This window comes from Idiotropiscis lumnitzeri, chromosome 15 (genome assembly GCF_059441095.1).
Source record: "Idiotropiscis lumnitzeri isolate Australia: NSW breed Sydney's pygmy pipehorse chromosome 15, RoL_Ilum_1.0, whole genome shotgun sequence".
NCBI classification, from domain to species: domain Eukaryota; kingdom Metazoa; phylum Chordata; class Actinopteri; order Syngnathiformes; family Syngnathidae; genus Idiotropiscis; species Idiotropiscis lumnitzeri.
This window is the reverse complement of record NC_142405.1, coordinates 2,134,378-2,161,149: the sequence shown is the minus strand read 5'-3', so window position 1 is coordinate 2,161,149 and position 26,772 is coordinate 2,134,378. Positions and strand designations below refer to the sequence as shown.

The window sequence follows — 26,772 nt, the reverse complement described above, 5'->3', positions numbered from 1 at the left end:
ATGTGACCAAGTTCTTTCTGGACATATTTCCTCGCATCAATAAATGACGAGAGAGTGGAAAAATAAGGCAATAGAACAGTAACGTTTAACATTCATTTTATTGGTTTGTTTCTTTTTTGTTTTGTTTTTTTTTTCTTCCGAGTACAGTGGTTATTTGTGCCTTTCTGGCCTTCACAGACGAAACAAACGAGAATATGAGGGAACGCAACAATAATAGCTTTCTGATAATCTATGGCTCAGTCTAGTTGTTACAACACAAACGTCTCCGTACCTGATCAACGTACATACTTGACACGTAAAGAAAACACCAACATCGTCACACAAACGAACACTCGTGAAATTGTGTGCTTTATAAAATGACACAGACTATTTACATTCAATTGGAATCATTAGCATTTTACGGGAGAGGCGTCAGGCAAAGCCACAAATGAGTCAGCAGGCCACAATGAAAAGGGGAGAAAGGAAAATTACAAGAACAAAGTTTTACTATTACACGAAAAAAAAAGAATAACTTAATTTTCACAAATAAAGGGATCAATCATTGTCACGGTAGTGATGTGCCAAAAAATGGACTATTTCATGAGGAAACTTAAACTCAAGTCAAACACGACAACCTCGGCTTTACACAAATGTTCGTAATGTTACAAAACTTTATTCTTGTAATAATCTTTGTTCCGTCATAGTAGTATTATATAATTTCACTTTCAGTGTGGCCCTAAAACATCTCCGTTGCAACCAAATTGAGCCCGACAAAAATAAACACTGATTATTCCTTTTTCCTTTTTAACTTGTCATAAAATATATAATGTGGATTATGAGCATTATAAGATTCTGTTAGGTACGTTCAAGTGCTCCTAATAAAAGAGGAATTCACACAAATCAAGGTGCAGCTCAGAGGCCGAATGTGGGGTGGCAAAAAATTCAGTCAAGGCTCCGCCTCTGAGACACGGTCAAAGTGGTTAGTACAGAAACAATATAGATCATTTTTTTTAGTTCATGTGGTCATTTAGTGGGAGGGGCAGCCTGACTAAAGCAAAAAAAAAAAAAAAAAGGTTTACGCCAGTGCTTGTTTCTCATCAGCAAGTGTTTGTCTCTTTACGTCGGAGGCCTCGCGGCATCAATTCACAGCAGCCGAGCGCTATCTTTGACCAAGAGACAACAAAGATTCCAAAGTTCGGCTTGGACGGCTGACTGAGCGCACTTGACCTCCACCACAGACTAAAACAACGGATTAACTATCAATATTAGCAGCTTCTAATAATCCTCTGGAAAAATATACTTTAAAAACAACAAAAAAAAACTTTTTTTATTTCAATATATATAAAAAAAAAAAAACTATCACTACGCAGTTCTCACTGGACGGGTTTGACTTTTTGAGTCAAATGTGCTTCTTGTGTTTCACGTGTGCGAGCAAGTTAAACATCGCTGTCTTGTGACTGATTGTGTGTGTCAGTGTGTTAGATTCCATCCACATCATTCATCTTCCTGGAATGATTCCCTTTCTTGAACAAAAAGAAAACGTTCCTCTCAGATGCTCGGTGACATTCGTCGCGTCTCTCTCGTCGGACGTAACGCGGCACGTTAACACACGGTCTGTTGGCTGGAAAGAGGACTTTCCAAGGACATGCTCGTGGGAGACAGGTCTGGACGGGTGCAAGGCTTAAACATGGAGGAGATGTAGAAGGCCTGCAGGCACAGATGCAGAGCATGTCAGTGAACATATTAGGACCACACACACTGTCAATCATCTGCTGTTTCCTAAACACCACAAGAGATAGAGAGCTCATTGTTTTTCCGAGAAAAGACGAGAACAAATCCAGGTTGAGACTGGCTGGCATTCAGGAAGTACACGAAATGTCGCCGAGTGCTGGGAAACGTGACCGTTATACCTACAGGTCGTGGACATGTAAGAAAGAGTTGGTCCTCTCCTTGTAAGTGCTTTCACTCTTTCTGAAACGGCTTTCTACGGAAAGCTGGAGTAAGCGATTATTTTCCCACAAAATTGGAGATCTGTATTCCAAAATGTTTTTAAGATTCAGGAGCGAGCCCATCCCTTGAAGAATGAACTCGAAAAGGCAAATTCATCCAAATGTGTTCGAATGGATCCAGAGCTATCATTCGACTTTCCGTTATCTTGACGGGGGAAAAAAACAAGTCAAAGAGATTGTGATCCGTGGTCTGCACACGACAAACCTCAAAGTTAATAATTTGTCATCATATGTTGGTGTGTCAGAAAAGTTCCAAGACTGCTGTCACAAAAGATCCTTCATGGAATCGTAGGATTCCTCCTGTATTCTCTGCAGCTCTGTCCTAACGACCATCTTGACCAACCCTATCTTCAAAACAGATTGCCCTTTGGCGTGTGAATTAGGATAAAGTCAGGAACTGTCTGATGCACAGTGACTGCGAGTAGGTCATTCGTCCTACGTCGACTCTCGTCGCTTCTGACACACCAAGCCAAGCAAACGACACAGGATCCCGTTTGTAAGCATTCTGGTTCATCATGTCCAATAGATCAATCTTTTTGTCACATCGGTTCTTGAGCTTTTTTGCCTATTAGTCCATCAAATAAGAGGTGCGGTAAATTTGACATCTGTCGCATTGACATACCACCCAGTATGCAGTGAGCCCTCCTTGGATAAAGCCTGTGAGGACGTCGGTCGGGTGGTGGCGGTAGTCGGAGATGCGGCTCAGTCCGGTGTAGATGGCGATCATCACCAAGATAAACTGCAAGAGAGGCCGCAGCAGGCGAGCTCCCCGCCACGACAACCGAGCCTGCAGGTAAAACTGTGAGAAGGAAGAGGGAGGAGTGGGGAAAAAAAAAAAAGTGACATGAGGTCACAAAAAACTCTTTATGTTGGCATATTTTCCCCTTCTGCTACCCGGAGGGGAAAGCGGAACTGGGCACGAGTTCATGAACGCGATCTTAACCCCACTTCCTCCTTTTGTTCATCCTCACCTCCCGTACAAAAAGTGCTTGTGAGAAACTGGGTCACTTTTGGGCCCAGTGCAATGCAGACATAGAGCGCGCTTTATGAGGTGGCTGGACGTCGAAACGAGACCCAACAACCACAGTGGAGAACATATACTGCATTCCTGCTCCTGCTGGCTAAAAGCAGGTGTCACTCTTCCTGACTTGCATGTGAGCAGCTGGCCGTGTTTAAAACCGTTATTGACCATTTTAGGAGCGCCGGGACTTGCCACCCTCAACAGCAGTACCCCCGAAGCCCCAATTTTGATATTTCCATCCGAGGAAGAACTTGCACATGTGTCCTTCCATACTGAGCATCTGCTCTTCTTTCTAACACTCGAGGACGACCAGTCTTTGGCAAGACAAAGGGTAGTACCCCCTAACTCCCTCTCGACTCATCTTTGAACAGTATTTGATCCAGTCTCAAATTGTTGAATGTGGAAAGGGTTGTATTTATATTTCAAGAGTTAATAATGACGAGCTTTTGTCTTGCCGTAACTGTCATATCTTTCCCACAGTGCACCAATGACTGGTGGGCAATGCAGCGAGAGAAAGATGAAAAGACGGGGGAGGCTGGGATGGGGAGGGGGGGAAGTGAGCGAGCGGGTTTCTTGTGCTGAAAGAAGCCTGTCGATCCCTCAGCAGGAGTATTCAGTCCTTCACCACCACCCCCTTTTTAAATGAGTCCCACAACAAGGCCTCCTCTGTCTGCGTAGGCTCCTCATCTATTCACGTTCCCTCTGGAAAACAGTATTCCTCATTCTCTCCCTCCCTCCTTGTCTCTCGGCCTCGCCGGCTTTTCAAGCTGGAAGCGGGATGCCTTTGGAGACTTGCAGCCTTTAAACATCTTTTCCCTCATGACCAGGATCCTTGATCATATTAAACAGCGCATGTCTCGGAGTGTCTGCACATGTGTAATTAACTTGTCTGAATGAGAGATCCACAGCGTGTTCTGGGCCTCTGAAGGTTTGTCTTTTAATGCCCGAAACAAGAATGAGAGTTTGTGGAGGTTAACAAGAGGTCACTTACTGCTAGGTATAGCATCGTGTACATGGCGAAGGATGCATGACCGGAAAAAAAGGACTTCCTGAAAGAGATCAATAAAAAATGCGGGTTACACATTGCCCACATCAGCCAAGGTACTGCGCACCCGACCCATGATTACAGTGCGGACTCACCTCGCTTCCTCGACCAACTTGAGGTTGGGCTGCCGGCAGGTCACCTGGGACACGTAGCTGCCCGGCGTGCAGTTGATAGATGCGTAGGTGATGTTACAGACAGACAGGAAGTTAGGTCGCAGGCGTCCCACGCTTAGCTTGGCCATGTTGGTGAGCGACTGACCCACGCAGCAACCAAAGAGGAAACTCCCCAGCTCTTTGTACAGGCACGACACATACAGGTTGCCAACAAACGCCCTTGAGCGGACGCCTCGGAAACGTACCCGGTAACATTCACCGAGTGCGATCTAAAACGAGAATAAGGAAAGTGGTTAACATGAAGAATAAGGAAGGACCTATCAGACCTTCTGATCAAACAGTTCTTGTACTCAAGTGCTTAACAATCGCGTCATCTTTGTCTTACCGTGAGGCCGGTGATGGCAATTCCACCAGCGATGAGCAAGAAGTCTGGGATAGCCTCCCTCTCCACATAGGGATACGTGATGCTGGTGTCGCCGCAGAAGAAACCTCGTCTGTACGACTTGACCGCCTTGAGCTCGCACGCAAAGAATGGGATGGAGGCTGATAAGATGGGTCAAAGTAAAAGAGGCAAAAGAAATACTGTAAATAAGCTTGATGGCTTTCTGTGGTCTGGGATCACAGAAAGATTATGGAGAGCGCGATAACAACATAAAGATGGCCGCCCACGAGAAACGTGAGTGTCAGTCAACTGGAGATTTCCAGATTACAGGCGGATCAGGCATTCCGCACATTTCTGCTTTCACAAAAAGAGCAGGAGAGATAAAAGATGGGTTGGCGGTGAGCATGTTGAATGAGGAAAGGAAGGAAGAAGAACATATTAAAGGATGTGCAAACTGCTGAATGTCCTGGCGAGAAACTCGAGCATTCACGTTCGCACTTGCTTCACGACTCGAAGACCATGTAAATCGCTTTCTTTTAAACTCCGTCGGTTGCCCAAAGAACAAGACCCGTAGTTTTGGTTGTTACTTGTGGACATGAAAAAGAATGAAGGAAAGCTTAACGGCTTTTATGTCTGTTGGAAACATTCGGTATCTGCCCAATATTGTAAAGCGCCCTGATGCATCCTCTATTTTCATTTGCCACAATTTGTGGATGTACGGTACATCCTGCTGTACGTCCTGCTCAGCTGCTAATTATAGCAGTTCTCGTTATCAGGCTAAAAAACAGGTCAAGGTCTGGCTGAGCCACCCAGCAAACAAACCTCACAGGCCAACGGTGAAAGTTCACTCGCGACCAAGTTGAGCAATGTTCGTAGCTCAGATTGCGGGCCGGGCTATACTCGGTTATTTCGTTCTGTTGTTCTTTTGAACTTGTTTGCTAGAAAACTTGCAGCTCCTTGGCATCCCATAGAGTGCAGTAAGACCACGGGACTAATCATTAACCCCTCCCTGAGCTCCCAGGCCAAAAAACATTCTTCCTGCCAGGGAAGCTCACACCGTCCGTGACTGAACACTCTCACAGCCTGTCCACATCAGTCGAATGAGAAAATCCGACAAATTCACACTCGGTTCACTTCTTTATTCTCCAGTCAGACAAGAACACTTCTTTCCTGCTCATTCAGGATCATTGAACTGATAAAGCGAGGGTAATAATCTCCAGGTTTGTGGTTATTTTAGTGGAAAAACACAAGCAGGGGCATATTTCACCTCTGTGATGACGTGGCAAGTCAGATGGCTTTAAACAGTCCAACTGTCGTCAAAGTCACGTTGCCCAAAAAGAAACGCCAAACGCGGCTCGGACCAAGCTAGATTGTTGACATAAATGTTAGAAGGGTTGAGAAACGACATGCACTGTGACATGCCAGAGAAAGACAGGAAACTTCTTGCCCTCCCCAAATAAGGAATCTCCTCATGCATCACATATAATCTGGTTTTACAACCTTCATGAGGACACTGACATTGTATCTGTAACACAAACAGGTTCAAGTTGCAAGCAAGTGCGGGAGCTTGTGTTCACATTCCATTCAGTGAAAAGACACTTCCAGAGTGCAGACCTTCTTGTTTATTACAATGACAGTTAGATCTCTTTTTTTTTTTTTATTATTTTTAAAGGCATCAACATGAGTTGTCTCTATGTTAGCTTTCACCAAGCAAATAACATCAACAAGTTGAGATTTTAATGTGAGTATTTATAGTTTCTTGTCTCAAGGGATACATTTTAATAAAAGACACATTGTTGTATTTTTTTTCTCTGGAAAATAACATCCTCTAGGAGGATTTCCTGGTTCCTGATCAGTGTTTATTATAGCTTGAAGGAAACCTGCAGTAGGCATGCAATTGTGCGAGGGCACAAATGAACATGGGTGTGATGAGCATCTGATTGCAATTGTGATCTTATTTTGTAATCAAGGTAAAAAACAAGGGCAAGAAGAGTGTGAGGTTGTCCTTTTTGTAAATGTAAGATTTTCTTCAGCCATGTTCAGGAGGTGGCTATCTACGAATGTGTGCAATTGATGCTGCAAATTGGGATTTCTTGGCCTGGTGGGAGGTTTGCGCTCAACTGTGCCATTTTAGTAGCAACATCACTGGATTTCCCAAAAATGACAGTCTGAGTAAATGGTCTTAAGTTCACGATTGTTTCTATAGTCTTGAGTCTGCTGTTCATGAGAACCATCTTCTCCTATTGGCTGGCTAGTTTCAATTCAAATTATCCACCATAAAGCTCCAGAAATCTGAGGTGTTTTCCAAGTGATGCATCAAACCGAACCAAAAGTTAGTGCAACAAACAATTCGATCCATTAACAGCCAGTCTCTTCGTCCTAGCTCAATTTGACGGTCCAAATGGTCAATATTCTTCTGCGTTGATTGGAATACAGTCGACAGACTTGCCATCGCAGTCTTAAGACCGCCGTTACCGTTGGAGCACGGACCTCTCGAGGGATAGATGCATATTGATGTCTAATGGGAACCCTGAAGTGCTGACCTGGGTATCAGCTTGCCTTACATCCTCAGGCGTGCTATTACCCATGGTTTATGTCCTAATGGCCCGGATGGCCAGGATCCAAAGATCACTTGAGCAAAGCGGGCCAAAGTTCTGCCTGAAAACTCGCAGTGCTGTGGTAGATTACACAGCATTTGCACCGTCCCATAGACAATGTCACAGTCAACCTCGAGGCTTTAACAACTATTTTAACACAGTTATCACAACAAGACCCCCAAACCCTCCGGAGGCCCTCACATCATGTGTCAGACAGCTGTGAGAAAAGTAAAACACCTGGACAAATGGCTTGCTCCAAAAAAAAAAAGAGGCGGGCCAGGCGAGGGGATCTTAAAGGACATGGCAAAAGTGGATCGGCTTACAGAGCCAGTCCGGCATCTGCTACTCACTGGGCACTCAAAAGGCAGGAATGCTTTCACATCGTCAAAAGGGTCTGAACAGAAAGAAAGACAGGAGGAACACAAGAGGGCGGGAGGAAAGTAGAGAGCGGAGGAATGAGAGCAGAAGGGATGTGTGTGCCTCACTCTGAGAAAGTCTTCTGGTTCTAATTTACACATCTATGACCACGGCCCCAAATGAGCTCACTGTGAGAGAACAACAACCAACAGCAAGGGGCGGGAAAAAAAAATGGAGAAAATGAGGCCCGGTTCAGAAACAAGAGGGCAAATGATTGCGATTCATGGAGATGCTTTATGGCCTTGTTGATAAACCCGCCATTAGTTGAAGATTACAGTCACAAGATTGACAACAAAGTTCTATCGGAAAGATGGGTCTGAACAAGAGTGATGCGGCAAAGACAAGGGAACACCAGACGGAGGCGATTAGAGTGGTTCTGGAATGCGAGGGTCAGGGATCCGGGCTCTGCTGGGACCCGCTCTGTAAACACGACCCTACCTCAACTTGAAGAATACCCCCCCCCCCTCAACTTCGACTCGACACACTCACATGTACACAAGAAAGAAAAAACACACAGAGATGCAAACAAACCACATCCGCGGCCGTATCAACAAAATGGCAAGCAAACAAACCACAAAAAACAAACACGATGAGAACTATTTCAACCACACTGGCGTTTCAAAAATTGAATACTGAAGTGTTTACTTATCTTTGTCATTGGCCCCAATGATTTCCTATGAAGGCTTCTGCAAACAGTCAGCGCATCATCATAGATTAGCGCCGCATTTAGCCTCAAGCTACGTCAAAGCCGTTTCATCACATCCAATAACATTTGACTGCACACACTTTACTCGACATTTGCCCTTTGATTGAAGCAGAGGACACACAACCCATGACCTGTCAAGTCCAATGGACCTGCAGTTTAGGAATCCGCAGAGCCGGCCGGGGCGGTGTACCAGAATCCTTCTGGGGTGGTCCACCCTGGCCTGGCCCCTTTGTGAGCGTGCCAACCTTTCCCAACTAAATTTTAAGATGTGTGTTTAGTGTCAAGTCAAGATCGCCAATGAAAAACACAGGCGGGGTTGCTGAATTGTAAAGTGTCGTAATTTGTTATTTGCGAGTCTGATAATCCCCAGTAACGTCATTACGAGAAGCAAAGTGATGGCCGCCTTACGAGCTCATAAACAGCAGGCTACAGCTGGTCCGGGTGGGCTTGCGCAATTATTTGCTCAGAGTTGCCTTGATCTGTTCCCGTATCGAACTCGGTCTGAGTCAGTTACTTTAAAGGAAAAGTCTGGATTCTTCAGAGCAGAGAGGCTGTGCAGGAAGAGATGAAGGGAAAGTCCGACAATTGTGCAGTGGAGGAACACTTTTACAGGATGTGATGTCATTCACTTCACACCAAAGCTGTGATTAAGACAAGCTTAGTGAAGGAAGACTGAGGATGCCTGTTCTTGTTGGTTGCCCTTGGTGGGCTGAGGCAGGTAGTGGTGAGAAAGGCAGGAGTTTTTTTGGTTTTTTTTGGTCTTCTTGGCTGCATTGGTTTGAAAGTCTAATCTGTTTTGTCTACCCTGATGGTCACACAAAACGTCAAAGAGGAACAAAGAGTGAGTGATGAGGCCAAACACTTTAAAAGCATCTGCTCCCGTGTCCCCCCCCCCCATACAAACCTACATTTTAATGGTGCCTGCTTTGTGAACTGCAGTTTTTTATTCATTAAAATATATATTACATAAATCCAAGTCATGCCGGAGCAGAAATGAGCCTTCCCCGAACTGTTGCTAGTAAGTTAGCGGTAATTATTATTATTACTATATATTTGGGAGTTATGATTAGGAATGACTCGCATTAGTTGGCGGTTGGTGCACAAAATTCTCAAGCTTAAGTGTGAAAATTTTGATAATTTTGTTTCAAATGTTTAGTTCTTAAAAATAACGTATTTACACACCGAGCATTTTTTCATTTCAACAAGACTATGCATAAAAAAAGTTGAGGTTAGCATGTTGGCTCGGCCCAGTTTTTCATATGACCCCCACCCCTCTCCCACTTGCAAAATGAGTTGCCCACCCGTGGCGTCCATGAACGCTTTCGTCATGTTCCACCCATGCTCCAGGAGAGCTCCTTCCTCGCCCCTTGACCCGTTACAGCTGTGCCAGTGTGGACATACTTCCCGCAGCTGCTTCTGTTCCCTCCACCCTTCACCGACCCGCTTCCTGGAGGCCCGTTCTGGAGCTCAGGGCATGCGTGGTGAGCCCTGAGGTATCTGTCTGATTCAGCAGGAACCATCACTGTGGTATGTACCTTGGAAAAGCGCGGCGATGGCTTTACGATCGGTAAGGTAAAGTCTGACAGGATGCAATATGAGAGCGAGGGAGGGTTGCGGTTCAGTCTGGAAGGGAGTTTGAGGCGGGGGTGCTTGGCATGGAGCGGCATGATTGTGCTAGGATGTGTGGGACAAATTGAGGGCCGTTTTATCTCCGTGTTTGGGTTTGCGGCTTTTGGTTTGTTGGCACACCTTCATTGGAGGTGGGTGAAAACGGAAAAGGATTCTTCAGGTGTGATGGGACGCACTGATACGAGGTTCCTGAAAAATCTGGAAAATGGAAATAATGAAAAACATTTAGTGTCATATCTCCTCAATTGAGTATTACGTCGTTCTCGGTTTTCGCAGGCAATTGCCGGCAATCATGTCCAGCCTAATATATTGAGGAACAAATCTTTTAATTAACTTTCCAGTTTTTTTTTTTGTTTTTTTTTAAATAGTTTTCCGATGAATCCAAACATTTGGCAGCTATAACGCCATCTCACGCACTACTTGCCACTCAGAAGTTATTAGCAGTAAAGGCAAGCTAACACCAATTTGAACTTGAAGGGGGAAAAAGAGAATCATACGTGTGTGACTCATCGTGAAATTTCTTCTAAACAATAAATAATCTCCTTCAGGAAAAGAATGAGTCATTCTCAGGTAGACGTGCTGATGCTCCAAAAAGAAATTCCAGCTAACGAGCACTGACGATTTCCTCATTGAAGCCAACGGCTAACAGCTTTGGACAACAGTGGGCCACTAATGGAACCGTCAAGTTGGGAGAAGATTGCAGACGCCTCATTAAGTACATTATTTACTCTTTGAAGCTTTCCGATGGTTCAACGTCCACACGGAGACGATTGGAGTTGAGATCCCTCGGCAACTTGATGGACACCCCCAAGACTTTCTTCGTCTCCCGGCACTCTCCTACCCTGCGGCCATCGCTTCAATCAGGCTATTGCTTCCCTCCTCAACCTGCTGCACGAGTGAGGTACTAAAATCAAAACAACGAGATTGTATTCGACAAAGGAGAGTCAGCAAAAGCTTTTCTTCCGTTGGCTAATTATTTAATTGCCTCGTTTTTAATGGCACGCCCTCTGTTAGCCGCAGAAGTGACGCCAAGTTCAATTTGTCAACAAAGCACACATGGCAGCTAGTTGGGCTGACACACACACAGGAGACCGTTTAATATTTGTGGGCCTGTACGCCTTGACATGTTAGAACGTGTTGGCCGCATACAGCCGCACTCAATCTGCCAAAAAAAATGGAATCCTCCTTACATAAATCTACCACCCGTTGAACACATGCTGACGTTTAAAACACACACACACACACACCTCACAACTTGCATGAACTCACTTTTAAATTTATACTTTTTATTATGGGAGGAGAAACGGGGGGGGGGGGGCATTCTTCTTGACTGGACTTTCTTACTGTCCAAAAGTAAGACGGGCAATGGTCACACAGGCCTTCCAAAACGGACCGAAAATGTTTTCTAGTATAATAGGTGGCAATGCGACTTTGGATGGAAAAAAAACATCTTTTGAAAAATCATTGTTGGTTCATCATGGCAAGAACGTTTGTGAAGTACTCTTCGTACCCGTTAAACTTTGTTTTGGGTTTTTTTGTTCCAAAATCCCCTTTGTCGTAAACAAGTGTCCACAATGAAAATGTTCTTATATTTAGTTAAAAGCGATATTGTTTAAACAAGTGGAGTCCAAACTATGGCCCAGGGGCCATTTACGGCCCATCGTCCATTTTTTTTTGGGGGGGGGGGGGGGGCTGAGGCACTTGCTAAAATTGGAACTAATTTGCATCCTTTGCTTATATTGTCCTGCACTCTGCGAGTAGAGATTTCTCAATTTCGGTTCTACATGTGGCGCTCTGCTCTGTTCAGGCGCAGATTTATTTTGAAATCCCGGGAAAAAAAATTCCTTTTAATTATTTTTATAATTATTTTTATATAAAACCAATAATGGCCTCAACTACCTTGAACTACAATGACGGACCGGTTTTAGAGCGCCAAGTCAATTAAAAGCAAAGAATGTCAACGCGTCCGTTGGAAGAAACCGTTTTTCTGGTTTAAACAGCTGTTTAGCAAGCCATCTCGCGTCCGGGTGAAAAACACAACCCACCGAACATCTTTGTTGAAAACAAATCTGGATGAAAAACGAGCGCGCTGACAGCGACGTTAAGGTCGGGATTTACAAGCTCGCCTCCAGTAAATCAGCACGTTTATCACCGTAATTGGGGGAGAAGAGCCGCAAGTGGCTTTATTAGCGGGGATGACAGCCTAAAGACCACCTGCGCAAGACGCCAAACGCCAGCGCATGCTGTCGGGACCTGTCCTTGCACGCCGTGACCTCCGGGTGGCTGGACGTTTCGGGTTTAGCTGGAGGCCGCGGCGCCTCGTCAGGTCAGGCCGTCGTCCCGCCACGACGAGGAATGCACGCTCGCTAATAAACAGTCAAGGAAAAGACATTCTGCAGCTCACACGCGATTTACTTTCACGGATCCGAGCCAGAAGCAGTCCGTCTCGGCGGAACATCCATCACGAGCGTGTCAGAGAGGCCCAGAAATGCGCCGAGCCTGCTTATTGACGCAGAACCGGCCCCCTCACTCAAAAGAAGAACTGCAGACAGATTAAAGTCGATTCCAAACGACACATCATCCCCTTTTTTTATCTGCACTTTTATCATTGAGGTAAACACCATTTGAGATGGGAAAAAGCTGAGAGCATTGTGGGATCCCGCTCGGGCTGATAATAATGAGGACGGGATGCTCGAGGGTGAAATTCCACAGTTCCAGTCATCAATGAGCCCCTTCACGAGATGCATTAGGCCGCCAGGTCAAACCGTCTGCTGATGCCATTTTTCGTGGGCAAATTGTGTTAGTCAGAGATAAGAGGATTTGGCCAAAAGAAGGAGCCAATTCATTACCAAGAAGTCGCGGCATTCACTGGCCGATGCCCCCAGATGAGTCAAGGTCAGGCCTTTGCGGATAAGCGGCGGCAGGATGCACACCAGACTGGTGCACTCCATAATTCGTCTTTGGTTGTCTTCCACGACTTCGATTCATATTTTCAGCAAAAAGCGCATTTGAATGTGTCCGGATTTAAAAAGGGAACTCTTCCCATTTATGACGCCTTCCGTCATCCTCCGTGAACCGGGAAGTAGCCTGCTAACGAACAGTTGTGCAAACAAACCCAAATAGGGCAGTCCGCTAGTTTTGTTCACTTTTTGTTTACAGATCATCCCCACGAGGGACTCATTTCATGGTAGGACAAATTTGAACCGGCAACAACTGGAGAGGGAGGTGTTGGTTGGGGCTAATGGAGGATGACACACATTCCCAAACGTATATTCGATAAATTTCCAAAACATTTGTACTGGCACCTTACATGGACTGTTTTCAAATTGACCTCAGGAGTGCGCAGAAATGAATCATTTCATAAGAAGCCCCAGACAGGGCAATAAGAGCAGAACTGTGAAGCGGTCGGCCTCACCGCTTCTCGTTTACAATTCTTTGTATCCGACTTATATCTCGGATCACAAAAACATCTGACATCCTCTGTTTTTCCCCGCTTGAGACTCAACACGGCTGAGTCCGTGTGCTGTGTCAGGTCAGGGAGGAGAGAAGCGGCCAGAAGAGGATGTACAGTAAAAAGCGGTTGGGGCTTCCAGTTTCAAGGAGGGGGGGGGGTGTTTCCTCCATCATGTTTACTGACGCTCGCCGCTTCCGAAACACAAAGCTTGGCTAGGCTAAGCCGCCAAGAGTGGTAAAGACATCAAGAGGCAAAAGCTCAAGGTTAAACGATAAACTGACTTTCTTTCCCGTTGAACTGCCAAACGAGACATCAGACTAGTCCGTCTGCCTGGACAGGTTACACGTCCCTCTCGCTCACTCGCTCTTGTGTGCTTTGAAAATATTTTAATAATCACGCAAATCAAAATGCGGTGGCAATGACAGGGATAATATTGCATTTTTTTTATTTTTTTTGTCTTCTACCGTCACGCTGCCATTTACTGTCGCACGCCTCAAAGCGGAACACGCCTGCGGTTCATTTTCGATTTTTATTGGATCTGTCGTGTTTGCGGAAATATGCAATTTTACTCGCTGGTACGATGCCCATAAAGTTAATGAAGGACTTATTAACACGTAGGTATGAACATCTTTTGTTCGGTTACAGTTGTAACTGAAAACGTGCCAGCCTTGTTTACTCTTCGTTGTACAGTCGTGTACCGTTTATAATCACCATCCGGTTAATGACTGCCATTAAGGAACACGCAAACTCATTTGGAATTTTCTTCATAGATATTTTGTTTGCAGGCTTTAATAGTCTTGAAACTAATCCGAGCATTTTCTGAAAATGGACAAATATAAATATTACAGCTGAGCAATTGCGTGGTTCACTTATTCCACTGCGAGTTGCTTGTTTTTTAGTTTTATTCTCAGTGTGGGGACTGTTTGTTGTTTTTCTAATACGATCCAGGCTTCCAGCTGAGCGCTGTAAATTATGTGGCTGACATTCAGCGTACCCGAGCTCGGCTATGTTTTCATCCCAATTCCCACGTTCTTCTCCCGGGAACTTAAGGGTGAGGGGAGGTTACCATGGGAACAGATGAATTCCTGGGACAACTGCACCCAGCCCCATTATTCCCACCCTTCTATCCCCCTACAGGGAACACTTTCATTTGGACTATTTGGGAGCGTTGGGAAGGGGGGGGGAGAAGAAATTCTTTGCAATTTCCCCAAAGGTAATGCACTTTGCATGCACTTGACATGCAAGCGACGTGTGTCTCAGAGCAATTAATGGATGTGATTAGTTATTTGGAAGCCTTACCGACACACAGGCATATTACATCCAAACCGACGAGCATCTTCCTCTTGCTGCAGATGGAGCTGTCCTCCTCCTCCTCCTCTTCCACGGGCTTGCTGAGGAAATGCTTCCCGGCACCGTTCTCCTTCCCCTCCCCGGCGCCGTCACTGTCAGCCAGCCGGGGCAGCGTGCTGCTCCCGTGGGCATTAAACTTTTGCATGTCCCCCTCACGCAAATCGCTCCGTCTTCCCAAAAAAAAAAAAAAAAAAAAGTCGCTCAAATGGCTTATTGGTCGCAAATGAAAGTCCGGTGAGAAGTATCAGAACTTTTTCAGTCCGTCCGCCGGTGCCAGAAATCCATGTTTTGGTTGGAAAAGTTGACAGCGAGACTCCGGGAAAGCAAGCCGCTCGTCGGTGCTTGCGCTGCGGGCATCCGCTCTCCTACCGTGCCGGTGGAGTGAGTTGGAAGTGGGCGGGCTATCGAAGTACACTTCACTTCGTTCTCATCCACAACTTCTCAAACCGTCCTCCCGAACCGCACTCACGTTCGTGTCAAACATGAGAGGCAAACTTTTTTTCTCTACTGTGCACTTACACTTCAACGTTTTTCCGGTGCGTGTCTGGTTTTATTTTCCAGGCTGTGATGTTTCGCTTCCGGTGTTGTTTTTTTAACGCTATCTTGACTTCGATTTCTGCCCTAGACCAAAATCAATCTGGAACGATTAATCTGGGGCTGACCCGTTCGATCACCATCTGACCTACAACACAACATTGACTGACCCAACTGTCACGATGCCAAGCCAGCCAGACACGTCATTAGGTACACTCACTTTCGAATGAAAAGAGCTGTCAATCATAAACGAACCAAAACAAACACGCTCGGGTATATTACGGAAGCGTATTGCTGCCACACTAAAGGGAAAAAACACACCAAAAGTTATTTTAAAAGGTGAAACATATATATTTATATATATATATATGAAAGTTCTTTATGTTCCCTGACACGTTGATTCACCAAACAATGACTGTATTACTAATAAAGATATTCAGTAAATTAAATGGATAAATAATTCTCCTTCACTGCAGTCATGTGAGTGGTAGAACTCATAAACCCTCTTTGTTGAGTTACTTTTTAACACCATTTGTCAGTTTAGTAGCTGTGGTGTGGTTTGGTCCCACCACAGCACACCCGCTCACGGTGAGGATTTTTAGGGGTCTTGCAGCACCACCATGCGGTCAGGAGTGGTAAATACAGCAGCCCTAATAAACGAATTCAACAATCCTCAATACTTTTATATAATCTTTTTCAAATAAAAAAAAACATTCAAATGCACTAGTGTAGTAAGCCTAAGTGTTATGAGCAAATAGAGCATTTTCTTCATAAACAGATTCTAGTGACGTTTCAGTTGAGTACTTCCCAGCATGCTTTGCAGCACTCCTTGGTAATTGTTGTTTCTTTTTATTACTTTGTTGTGGCCGAGAGCACTTTTTGAGAGAATCTGCATCCTGCTTGCTGGTTGCTCAGGGAAATAAAGTGACTGAAGAACCTCAGCGAGAGCCTTGTCCTTTAATTGCTTATAAGGGTGTTTCAATATTGTTTAATTTTGTTTTAAGGCACAGTAACATTTTGCAGTTGGAACACTAGCAAGGCGTTTAAATATATGGTTTAATACATTTAAAAAAAAATAACTGCCATCGATGAAGGTGTGAAATAAACTTTTTGTGAGCAAGCACCAAAGCAAATGCCTTGTTCATTCAGCTTCTCAGTCGGAGTGAAATTGAATATTACTGATTTTTCGTTGTTGTATTTTTGTTTTGTTGCTAGGCACTCATCAAAAGTGGATACGTCGTTTACTTTTTTTTATTTTCCGACACTTCTTGAGAGACTCCCCGGTTATCGAATGGCTGCACGCGGAGAGTTGTGGTACAACACCGACTTCGACTTAATGCAGGGAAAGTACCATAACTGTGAATACTTTGACAGTCTAAACACTCACGCCTCGTGAACTCAGGAAGCAATCGGGTGCACGTCTTTGCTGCTCAAATTTTGTGACTTTTAGTCGCCAGGCTGAGGCCGCTCGCCATGCCGCCACCTCGCCAACAAACACTCATCTACATCCTCCTGTTGTGGACCACCGTCCTCTCCATCAGCCAGGTGGCGTGGATCGTCTCGGACTTGTCAACCGCGAACAACAGCAACACGGTGAGAACGTCTGAACGGGTTTTAATCTGCTTTTGTGTTGTCACGTCTCCATTGCGAGCGCATCTCCAACCACTTGTGGTCTGTGCTCTAGCATAGCTGGTGAGAACTCTTCACCTTCTTGCGGTCTGGCCTGCCTGACATGTCAACACCTGCCTTTTGGTGTGTGTGTGTGTGTCTGTGTGTATATATATATATATATATATTTTTTTTTTTTTGTCTTTTTTTTTTTTTTTTGGGTGGTGGTGTTTAAAGTCCTCTATTTTTTCTCCTAGTATATACAAAAAAAGCATTTACACATCTGGACATTTTAGAGTCTTTATAAAATTTAACATGCTTGTTTTTGGAATGTGAAAGCAGTTAAGAAACCCGAACCCGAAAACAAGAACTGAGAAAATTATTTAAACCAGAAGCTTCGGAAAACATGAAAAGTACCATTGAAAATGTCAAATTTGGATTTCAAACATTTTGACCAGGAAATCATGGAAAGAGGAATAATCCATTCTCTTCTAAAACTTTCTTCCGTCTAAAAGCAGTGTTGACTGTGTCCTGTAAAAAAAAAACATTTAAGTTCCTCTCTCTACTTTGAGATCCGCTGTACCATCAGAAAAAAAATCCAAATCAGTCTGACCAGTTGAATCAGTTGTGCCTCTCTCAAACCGCAATGGAATGAATGCCACCACATTGTTTGACGATGTCAACATGACTGTTGGCTCGTTCAACAAACCGACGTGCTTTTGTTTGCTTTCTCTGATTTTGTGCGCGTGTGCTTTGACAGAAGCGAATGAATGAAACGTCACGTGACCCGATGCCGTTCAAGAGGAACCATTCGGTAAGATACGGCTCCAAATTCAGCTTCCCTCTCGCTGATGCCAAGCTTGAAGGGGGAACAAAACGTACACACACGCACCAACATTTCGGATGTCTGTCTTGAATTTTGCTTCCTGTGTGACGTCACAGAAGCGACACCCCCTCCTCGCTCACCTCTCACGTCATCCCCTCCTTCGGGGAAATGACAGCGTGACACTTTCACTCGGCCTCACTTTTTTTCTCTTTTTTAAGTTTTAATAGATGTGATCCTATTTCGACAGTCTCTTCTTGACGCGTCGGCTCAGTGGGGGGAAGGCAGAATGCTCACCTATGCAGCGGTCGGAGGTAACGGCAAAAGTCGCCCGAATTCAAAGTTAAATGTTAATGACGACATCGCTCTTTTCAATTTGCTCCTGCGGCCTCAGGCCTGAGAAAATGAAATTTCAGAACATGAAGCTGTTTGGAGGTAGTCTTAGAACGCCTTTGCTTCCTCTTGTTCATGTCTAGCGTGATACACACACACACACACACACACTCTTTGTGACAAATACTTGAAATATGTCACAAGACTGATTACAAGTTTGAATGCACCTGTGATGCTAATTGGAGCCACACCTCAGTTGAACACTTGTGGTCAGTTTATTTTGTAGTACTGCCATTTTAACATCATCCTCTCGAACCACACGGCAATTGTTTTTGGTTCATTTTGAATTCATGATTTGGTTGATGACTCGTCAATGTTATTTTGTGATCCAACCCACAGCGGGCAAGGCCATCCGATGGCTGGCGCGGCGTCCGAACGCAGACCTGATGTCCGAGTCGGGGGACACGCTGGCCGTGCTGAAGGACGGTTATTACTTCCTCAGCCTGCAGGTGTCGCTGTTGTCCTGCGCCGGGGCCGGGGCCGCACTGCACGCGACGGTGAGTTTGAAGCGCGGCTCCCGAGTCCTCCTGCGGGGCCGCGTCCACGCCGACACGTGCAGCACGGGCGTCCTCGCCAAGGCGGAGGAAATGTCCGCCGGCGAGGGACGGCTGCAGGTCACCGTCAGTCCTGCGAGCGTCAGCGTCGACTACACGGAAGCGCTCACCCACCTGGACGTGGTCTACATGTTCAAGTCGTAGCGCCGTTGCTTCGACAAATGCTAACGTTCATTCGTTTGAAATATTGCTTGTGTGCACGTAAATGTGTTGGTGTCATCTTACAAAATATAGCTGCTCAAATTGCCCCGTTTCAACGCTGAACAACCCAATAATCCATTTTTTAATTTCACAAAATATCGTTTTTTTTTATTTGGGGTTAGAATAAGAAACATTTACCGTACAACAGGAATGTTAAAGTTAATTTCCACCATCACTACAATTCTTATTTTCCTCACGCGGGGATTTTCATTTTTTCTTGACTGGAAACAGTTTCCTCTGATGTGTGTGGTGGAACAAAAAAGTCAGCATCTTTTCTTTTTGTACTTGACATTTGATTTTTTTTAAATTTAGTATATTTAAAACATGTTGTAAGAGTAACAATATTATTTTGTGAACTGTTGAGTTCAATTGCTGATTGATTTCAAATATTTATATTGTGTTTATCTGTTTTGTCACAGTTTGTTCACATTTATTGATAATCGGCCGACATTACGTTTCTATGACATGTTTACAGTGATCTTCCAATTTATTGTGGTTCACGTACCACATTCTGCTCTTATTGCGGATTTTTATTGCCACTCTATATTGAAATGCCCCATGAGGGGCAAACTATAAAATATTTTGGCAAATTACATCTTTGTTATGATTAAATCCATTTATTTAAAAAAAAAATCATTTCTGTGCTATCGAAGTGTGCATGACAGTTTTCCGTTGACGTCATGAGGCACACCTGCACTGTCTAATAAGTGCTGAGTGGGCAAAAAAAATGTTTTTATTCCGTCGCCACTTGTTGATTGCATCGTTTACGTTCAATTATCCTCTGTTTAAAGCTGTCTAATTATGCAAGTGTCCCTGAGGTTGTTGCAGGCGAGAGGATTGCGTTCTCGCCAGCTGCTTACACCTGAAAATCATTTGCGCATATTTACAGACAGGTGGTGGGAAATGAAAGTTTGTCTGTCATCGAGGAATAACGCCCCCCCAAGTGCGCTTAATGACAACTCAAAACCCTCACAATGAAACTTCTCCTTCCGCTGGCCACCGCACAGCCGCCACATCGGAGCTCATTAGTCACCATTCCTGCCCAAGACGCAAACTTTCCACTGTCGCACAATCTTGCCGAGCGTCAAACCTCAACTGTCAAATTAAAAGCTTTTCCAACCGTAAGCTTCATCAGAGGCGCTTAAGCAACTGAGCAACTAAATTCTAGCAGAGGGACATTTTCCAGGAAATAATCATAGTAGCCTATTAGCATAATTGCCTATATCGCTTTTAGTCACCAAATCAATAAACCGCCACTTTGATCGCTGTAATTTAGTTTTTCATCTGGCCTGAAAAGGTTCAAATGTGACTTAGGCACACATTTACACACACAAAATGTAATACAGTTTACACGCGTTAAAATGATTCAATTCTTGCTTAAACAGCGCTTGGAATAATAAAAGATAAACAGCGCCATCTGCTGGTGATTTTGTAGACGTGTTTGAGTAGTTCCAAAATGAATATTTACTGCATCTTGATCTCAGTCAAAATGAAAACGATTCTTGTTTTGACGAAGCGTGTTCATCACGGACCACTTGAAGTGCTTGTGAGCGTGTATCAGGAATGTTTACTGCTTGAACTTGTTCAAATAAAATACCAAGTTCATGTGGGTCTTTGTTCAAAATCAAGATGGGCTCTTGCTTTAATCTCTAATAGTTTGTGAAAATGAAAACTGTACACTTTTCAAACGGGACCAAGCAAGTCGCGAAGATCAAAAATGTTGTTGACGCTCTCCCACTAAACGTTTGCTTGGAGATGCCACAAGATGGCGCCAAAGCAGTGTTTTTAAACCAGACATGGCTGAGGGTGGAGGAGCACAAAAGCCGCACATTTATATCATAAATGCACCAAAGACGTTCTCATAAGCGATGACTTGCACTATTTTGGAAGTGTCGCTGACTTTAACAAACAGAGCGTCATTTTTGTGCAGGTGAAAGACCCCGCCGAGGAACGTGTTGTCGTTCTCGCCGTTTGCCGAGGAATCTTTCCTGACCTGCAGGAGGGGGACGACGGCGGCGTGCCTGCGAGTGCGCATCATCACGGCGTGGTGGAACATGCCGTGACTGTGAAAGGACAATTTGGAGTAGACGAAGTAGAAGCCTTCCCGGCGGATCAGCAGACTTCGGTCCTTGTAGCCAATCCCGCGGAGGACGTGGTCCGAATTTAGGCTCCAGCCTACCACGCCTTTGCCGTGAACCGCATCTTTGCCATCTGCTGACAGTCCACACGCCGACACGAAGTAAGACTTTTCTTCTGACATAATACACTTGAAGTTTTGTATTTTTGGGACTCACCCATCAGGCGTGCGACCGGTTTGGAAGGAGAGACGTGAGGAGTGCAAGTTGGACCTGCTTTTTTTCCTGTTGCTTAGAGGAGAAAAAAGACAAACATTATTTGCAGCAGATAGAAAAAGTACTCACACGCCAGTTTGAATGCCAGCTAGTTGTGATGTTAAAATGTCAGCAAGCAAAATCTCAGATTTTTTTTTTTTTTCCACCTTAATGTTTTCCCACACATCCTCTCGTAAGCTATCAGCACTTGTCACACTCACCAATCAGACGTGTGAGTGATGTGGAAGGACGGCTCGGATCAGTGGAAGGGTGAGGAGATGCGTTTTTTTCTGTTGTGGCAGGAGGAAAAAGAGTGACATTGTTTACACATATTAAAAGTCTACACACCCTTGTTTGAAAAAAAAAAAACACCCCAAAAATTTTTGGGTGATATGAAGAATAATACCAAGATAAGTCGAAGTGTACTCCCCCATTAATGTGAACTCTAATCTGTACAACTCCAGTAATCCAAATAATGTTGCGTAAGTATGCACACCCACAGCTGTTAATGAATTAACCAATCACATTCATTCCAACTCATATTGAATGCGAGTCACCATTTGAAGTGACTCTGATTAAGCCCAGATCATTTCCAGATGTTCTAGTTCTCTTTTCTTGACATTTCAGAATATTTTTTTTTTTTTATGCTTCTGGTGAAGATACAACACGAACGCTCATTTTGTCATTGAATTTTAAGGAGTTGCTGCATACCTGCTGTTAACTTGGAGATCGATGTTGACGACGTCTGCAATGGAAGGTGAAGAGATGCAACACACACTTTAGTGATGCTCATGTGAGAAGTTGATCGGAACGAGACCACAGAAAAAAAAAAGATGTGCAGGTTGTGTTTTGTCTTCCACTCGTCACCTCAAACCCCCGACGGGAAATGCTCACTCACTTCATACGCAATGTACTGTAAGTATTATCAAATGTTATAAAAAGAAAGCCACCAGCCATCACATCAAACCCAACTGAATATTTTTAAATTTAAGATTTGGAATCCGACGTAGTAGCGCAAGTCAAACAGGAAAAATAAAATTGAATAAGTTTATTGGTGAACATTTTTTTTAGTAATGTTTAATTTTAAATAACTGTTAATATAAGAATGAGTTAAGATAAAATACACGTGAAATAAATAAATTTAATGATGTTTTTAAAAAAAAAAAAAAGAAATTACATATTTTTATTTTTAAAGATGAATCATTTTTATTTTGTAATTAATGTAAAAAAAAAGGAAAATAAAGAAAATACATTTAACAGGATTTTTTTCAAGAAATCAAATACCTCATAAAATGTGTTAAATGCTGAATTTGTAAAGAAATAAAGACAAAATACTCGCTGGTTAAAAAAATAAAAAGTGAAGGAAAATAAAATGTGCTTACCCATACGGACTGACTTGAATGCAGGTAGAAGATGAGCAGCGCCTCCAGGACGAGCCCGGTCAGCGCCACGCTGACCAGCCAAAAGAGGATCGTCTGAGCCCACCCGCCGCAGCGTCGGGCCTGGCCCGCTCGGGGGGGCAGCGGCGGGCCGGCCGCGTGGCTTTCCACCGCGTACACTGACGGTTGTTGCCTCATACCTGTGCGGGAGCCAAACTCTTGTGGAGTTGAAAAAGTCAAACGGCGTGAGAACATTTGCAAATGGGTGGACTTCTTTGTGGTTTGGGTGAGCAACAAGTTTCTGTTTTGTGGTGGCAGTATGCGACGTGCGATTGCTTGCAGGGGGGCGGCTTGATAGCCGCAAAGAAATAGTGAAATGAATGCTCAAAGGGTGCAGAATGTTAAAAAAAAACTCCTGATACGTTCTTCAAGTGAAATTAAAGGCCTAAGATGAGGGGGAGGGAATTGTGAAGTGTTCAAAATGACTGGAAAAAGCCTGCTAGAGCACCTGAAGTATATTTGATTCATTGGAAGCACTTAAATGATGGCAGATGTGCACTGACTTTCATTCCATGTGAATTCGTCAGCCGGAATTGGAGTCTTAGAAACGGTGGAGGGAATTGTGAACTGTTTCAAATGTCCGAAAAAAGCCGACTAGAACATTTGAAATTCATCTGAGGTTAATCAGAAGCACTTTAAACAGTGGCAGAGGTCAGCTGACTCCCATTTAACATTTGCGTGAACGTGATTGGTTAATTCTGAACATGGGCTGAGCCTCAGGTTTCAATGAGGGTGTGCAGACTTATGCAACCACATGATATCATTTTGCATTTCGCAAATTGGTGGTGGAGAAAGTTTTGGAAATGATTTATTTTGGTCTGCGATGTGGCTTTTGAACAGGGGTGTGCAGACTTATGCAACCACATGATCTCATTTTGCATTTTGCTGATTGTGGGTCGCGTTGGTGGTGGCGAAAGTTTTGGAAATGATTTGTCTTGGTCTGCGATGTGGCTTTTGAACTGGGGTGTGCAGACTTTTTATATCCACCGTACCCATGACGTCAGGTTTGGATGAATTTTTTCCAAATTTGTCTCGTTGCCCTAATGCCACCCGAGCGCAGCCATCCAGCTGATGTGGTGTCGCTGGATGGCAGTCGCTGCTCAATTAGCTGCGAGCTACCAAACAAGAATGACTCGAGCTGGGCTGGCCGAGCCGGTTTTTTTGACAGGAGCGCTTTGCGAGCATCTGGCGTCCCCGCGTTCAGTGCGATTGGGACGATGACACGAGCGTGTTGGCTGGCTTTGGCGGCCTGTCTGCTCGCCAACGTGGCCCGGGCTTTGTCGCAAGATATGGAGTTCACCTTCTTGCTACCGGCGGGCCGCAAAGATTGCTTCTTCCAAACCGTAGAAAAGGACAACGTGCTGGAGTTTGAATACCAAGTACGGTACCTCGTCTCGCTTGTCGTGGATTTTTGTGTGAGCTTTAGTTGCGTACGTCTGCCAACTGCTTCTTTTGAATACGTGGACAAAAGGAATGGGACGATGTGGCGTTGCTCCGCCCTTTCGGAGCCACTGTGACGTCAGAGTGTGATTTCAAGTTTTTTTGCAGCTAAAAATGTATGAAAAATATATTTAAAGTAGTACTAAAAATGTAAGAAGTATTTAAAAAGGATTAAAAAAAGGTTTTAGTTGCAAATGTAATTCCAAATTTGACGATTTGGTGCTCTAGTCAAATTACAATTTTTTTGATCTTTCGTTCGTCGCTGCGAATATGCGTCACAACTGCTGTCGAGAGATCTTGCGAATTTAAGTTGACTTTACTACACAATAATTAGGGGAATTTTTTTTTTATCTTGCAATCAACAAATATTCCATATATAGAAAAAAATAATACTAAAACTAACAAAAATGAACGAAAACAAAGCATTATTGAAAAAAAAATACAAACTAACTTTAATTTATTTATTTGTAAGTAAGCCTCAACCAAACATTTTTTCTTTAAAGTTCAAAATATTTTTGTTGCATGCAGAAATAATTAATAACTAATAATTAACGCAGCATTATCCTCACTTTACATTTCAAAACCTCTTTGTGGCTCCCGGTGTTTTCTTTTTCTCTGTTATAAAAACACATTTTAAGACATACGTGTGGTTTTTTTTTTGTTTTTTGAATGATCCCTTTCTTGCCAAGTCCAAATGTGTTGGCAGCTAATTTTGCAGAAATCATTTAATACTGTCGGCTGGTGCGAGAAAATTGAGAATTAAGACAACAAATGAGGGAACAGGGATGTCCACGTTTCTTTTTTTCTTTTTGTTCCTCCACTTGCTTTGTTGAATTGTTGCTGTGGAAAGGTGCGGCCGTTGGTGACACCAACGTCAACTTCCTTCACTTTTAATTGCAGCGTGTTTGTAAGATGTCGCCTTTGAGAGCGCATTGTTGACAGGAAGAGTGTCAGTCTTGGAACGGAGCCACCTCACCGTCAGTGAGCGCTTTTGGACGGCAAAACGAGTTGTGCTGCACTCGAACAATGTGGATGTCACCTGATAATTATCCGCCATCATCAAGTATGACAAAAGTGCTGCGGCTCTCGTCTCCAAATTCAACATTTTGTGACAGGAGGATTTACAAGCAGTCATCGTGGAAGAAAACTTGATTTTAAAATCATGACATATTTAAAGACCAAAATGAAAAGTGATGCATGGATAAAGTCAAAATTGGATCTAAATTTTATTTTTTTTAAAATAACGTGGCAATTTGAAGATTTTTTATGGCCATAAAATCGAAGTATTTTGTATCACGAGAGGAGGCGAAGAGATTTTTTTAGCATAAATTAGACAGAGAAAAAAAAAAATAATACAAACAAAATCATCCCTGAACACAAAAAAAGTTAAAAATATAAACAAAAATGATATTCCACCAGGATCAAAATATTGAAATTCTAGTATAAATGAGAATTGTATGAAAACAAATATACGCACTGAGAAAACTCGAAACCAAATTAAAATAGTCGGAATATGGTGCAGAAAAAAAGTTTTTGGAATTATGGATTATTTTACAATTTCTTCATGAAGGGAGGGCAAACTGACACCTTTAAAAGAATGGTGTCTTGACATTATTATTATAATTTTTTTTTAAAACTATGCTTTCGATGATTCAGGTCATTGGCGAGCCGAATTTGGATGTGAGTTTCGTCATGATTTCACCCAGCGGCCGCCAAGAGGCTCAAGACCACCGGAAAAGTCACGGCATCCACAAGTACGGTTCCTCATCTGTCGACCGAACTCGTTATCTTTAACCCGCCGAACCTTTCCGTTGACCAAATGAGCGAACGTGCGCTTACGTTTGCAGAATCGAGCGCACGGATCGAGGCGACTACCAGCTGTGCTTCGACAACACTTTCAGTAAATTGAACGAGAAGATGTTGATCTTCACGCTGCTCATCAGCAGTCCCGACGCCAACGAAGACGAGGCCGTTGCGGTCAACATCCCCTCAAACCACACGTTGGAGGTCGTGCTGGAGGACTTCATGGTGAGCGTCACCTTTTGGCACGCTTGAAACCCGAACCCTACTTTGAAACCCTAATTCTAGTTTAAAGCCCCAATTTGAAAAACCTAACCCTAGTCTGAATTAGCTGCCGCTTCCCAGTGCTCGTAAATCAGGAGTTGGGGGGCAGCGGTGCTGTGGTTGACCCCTATTAGTCCAAAAAAATGTAAATATAATTTCCTTTCAGGTGAAATGCAACTGAAGCGTATCTAATAAACGGTGTCATAAAAAATTGAAGCTACTGTAACATTCTGTACAGTTGATTTGGTGATTAATTCGGTAACCACTAGAGGGCGCTGGAATAAATCATGTCATTGTTGTGGCATCCCGCAGACTCGTCTGAACAGAATGCACGTGCTAATTCAGAGGGGTCGCGTGATCCAGCTCATGTTGAGGACTTTTGACACAAAAGACCAGCGACTGCAAGACAACAACCTGGGGCGGGTCAGCTTCTGGTCCTGCTTCAGTATTTTGCTCATCGTGGCCGTGGCCTTCTCGCAGGTTCGCATTCTTGAGTCGCTCTTTCCCGAGAGCTAGGAGGCTTCTGGTGCTGGCCAATCAAACGCTTGTATACTCATACAGTACCTCCACCGAGCAGGTGGAGTCGTTCCCAGATATGCTTGAATATCCATTCTTTTCTTCTTGCAAAAAAATACAATAAAAAAAAGTCACAAAATAAGGTGTCATTTTATTGAATGGAAAAAA

At 43.9% G+C, this 26,772-nt stretch overlaps 4 protein-coding genes across 6 annotated transcripts; 2 read left to right on the top strand and 2 right to left on the bottom strand.

The window, feature by feature from the left end:
- Positions 1–79: 79 nt before the first annotated feature.
- On the bottom strand, positions 80–15,370 carry ppap2d (phosphatidic acid phosphatase type 2D). Its single transcript, XM_088316555.1, has 6 exons — positions 14,652–15,370; positions 4,553–4,710; positions 4,150–4,436; positions 4,001–4,058; positions 2,611–2,787; positions 80–1,686 (listed from the first exon to the last, which is right to left on the bottom strand). The coding sequence occupies exons 1-6, from the start codon at positions 14,845–14,847 to the stop codon at positions 1,582–1,584; spliced, it is 981 nt and encodes a 326-aa protein (XP_088172681.1). The 5' UTR covers positions 14,848–15,370; the 3' UTR covers positions 80–1,581.
- LOC148322128 (uncharacterized) lies at positions 13,539–20,257 on the top strand. Its single transcript, XM_088316560.1, has 7 exons — positions 13,539–13,970; positions 15,328–15,446; positions 16,452–16,550; positions 16,687–16,829; positions 17,605–17,658; positions 17,918–17,981; positions 18,400–20,257. The coding sequence occupies exons 2-7, from the start codon at positions 15,419–15,421 to the stop codon at positions 18,756–18,758; spliced, it is 747 nt and encodes a 248-aa protein (XP_088172686.1). The 5' UTR covers positions 13,539–13,970; positions 15,328–15,418; the 3' UTR covers positions 18,759–20,257.
- Positions 20,258–20,425: 168 nt separating this feature from the next.
- On the bottom strand, positions 20,426–22,751 carry tnfsf14a (TNF superfamily member 14a). Of its 3 annotated transcripts, none has more exons than XM_088316556.1 (5): positions 22,528–22,751; positions 21,857–21,890; positions 21,367–21,435; positions 21,110–21,181; positions 20,426–21,029 (listed from the first exon to the last, which is right to left on the bottom strand). In XM_088316556.1, the coding sequence occupies exons 1-5, from the start codon at positions 22,720–22,722 to the stop codon at positions 20,647–20,649; spliced, it is 753 nt and encodes a 250-aa protein (XP_088172682.1). In that variant the 5' UTR covers positions 22,723–22,751; the 3' UTR covers positions 20,426–20,646. The 3 variants fall into 3 exon arrangements, with proteins under 3 accessions (XP_088172682.1, XP_088172684.1, XP_088172685.1); XM_088316558.1 differs by having other exon boundaries at positions 20,426–21,026; XM_088316559.1 differs by having other exon boundaries at positions 21,110–21,175.
- A 1,011-nt stretch (positions 22,752–23,762) lies between these two features.
- On the top strand, positions 23,763–26,716 carry LOC148322126 (transmembrane emp24 domain-containing protein 1-like). The gene is made up of 4 exons (XM_088316561.1): positions 23,763–23,963; positions 25,681–25,778; positions 25,872–26,052; positions 26,401–26,716. The coding sequence occupies exons 1-4, from the start codon at positions 23,802–23,804 to the stop codon at positions 26,602–26,604; spliced, it is 645 nt and encodes a 214-aa protein (XP_088172687.1). The 5' UTR covers positions 23,763–23,801; the 3' UTR covers positions 26,605–26,716.
- The last annotated feature ends 56 nt before the right edge of the window (positions 26,717–26,772 follow it).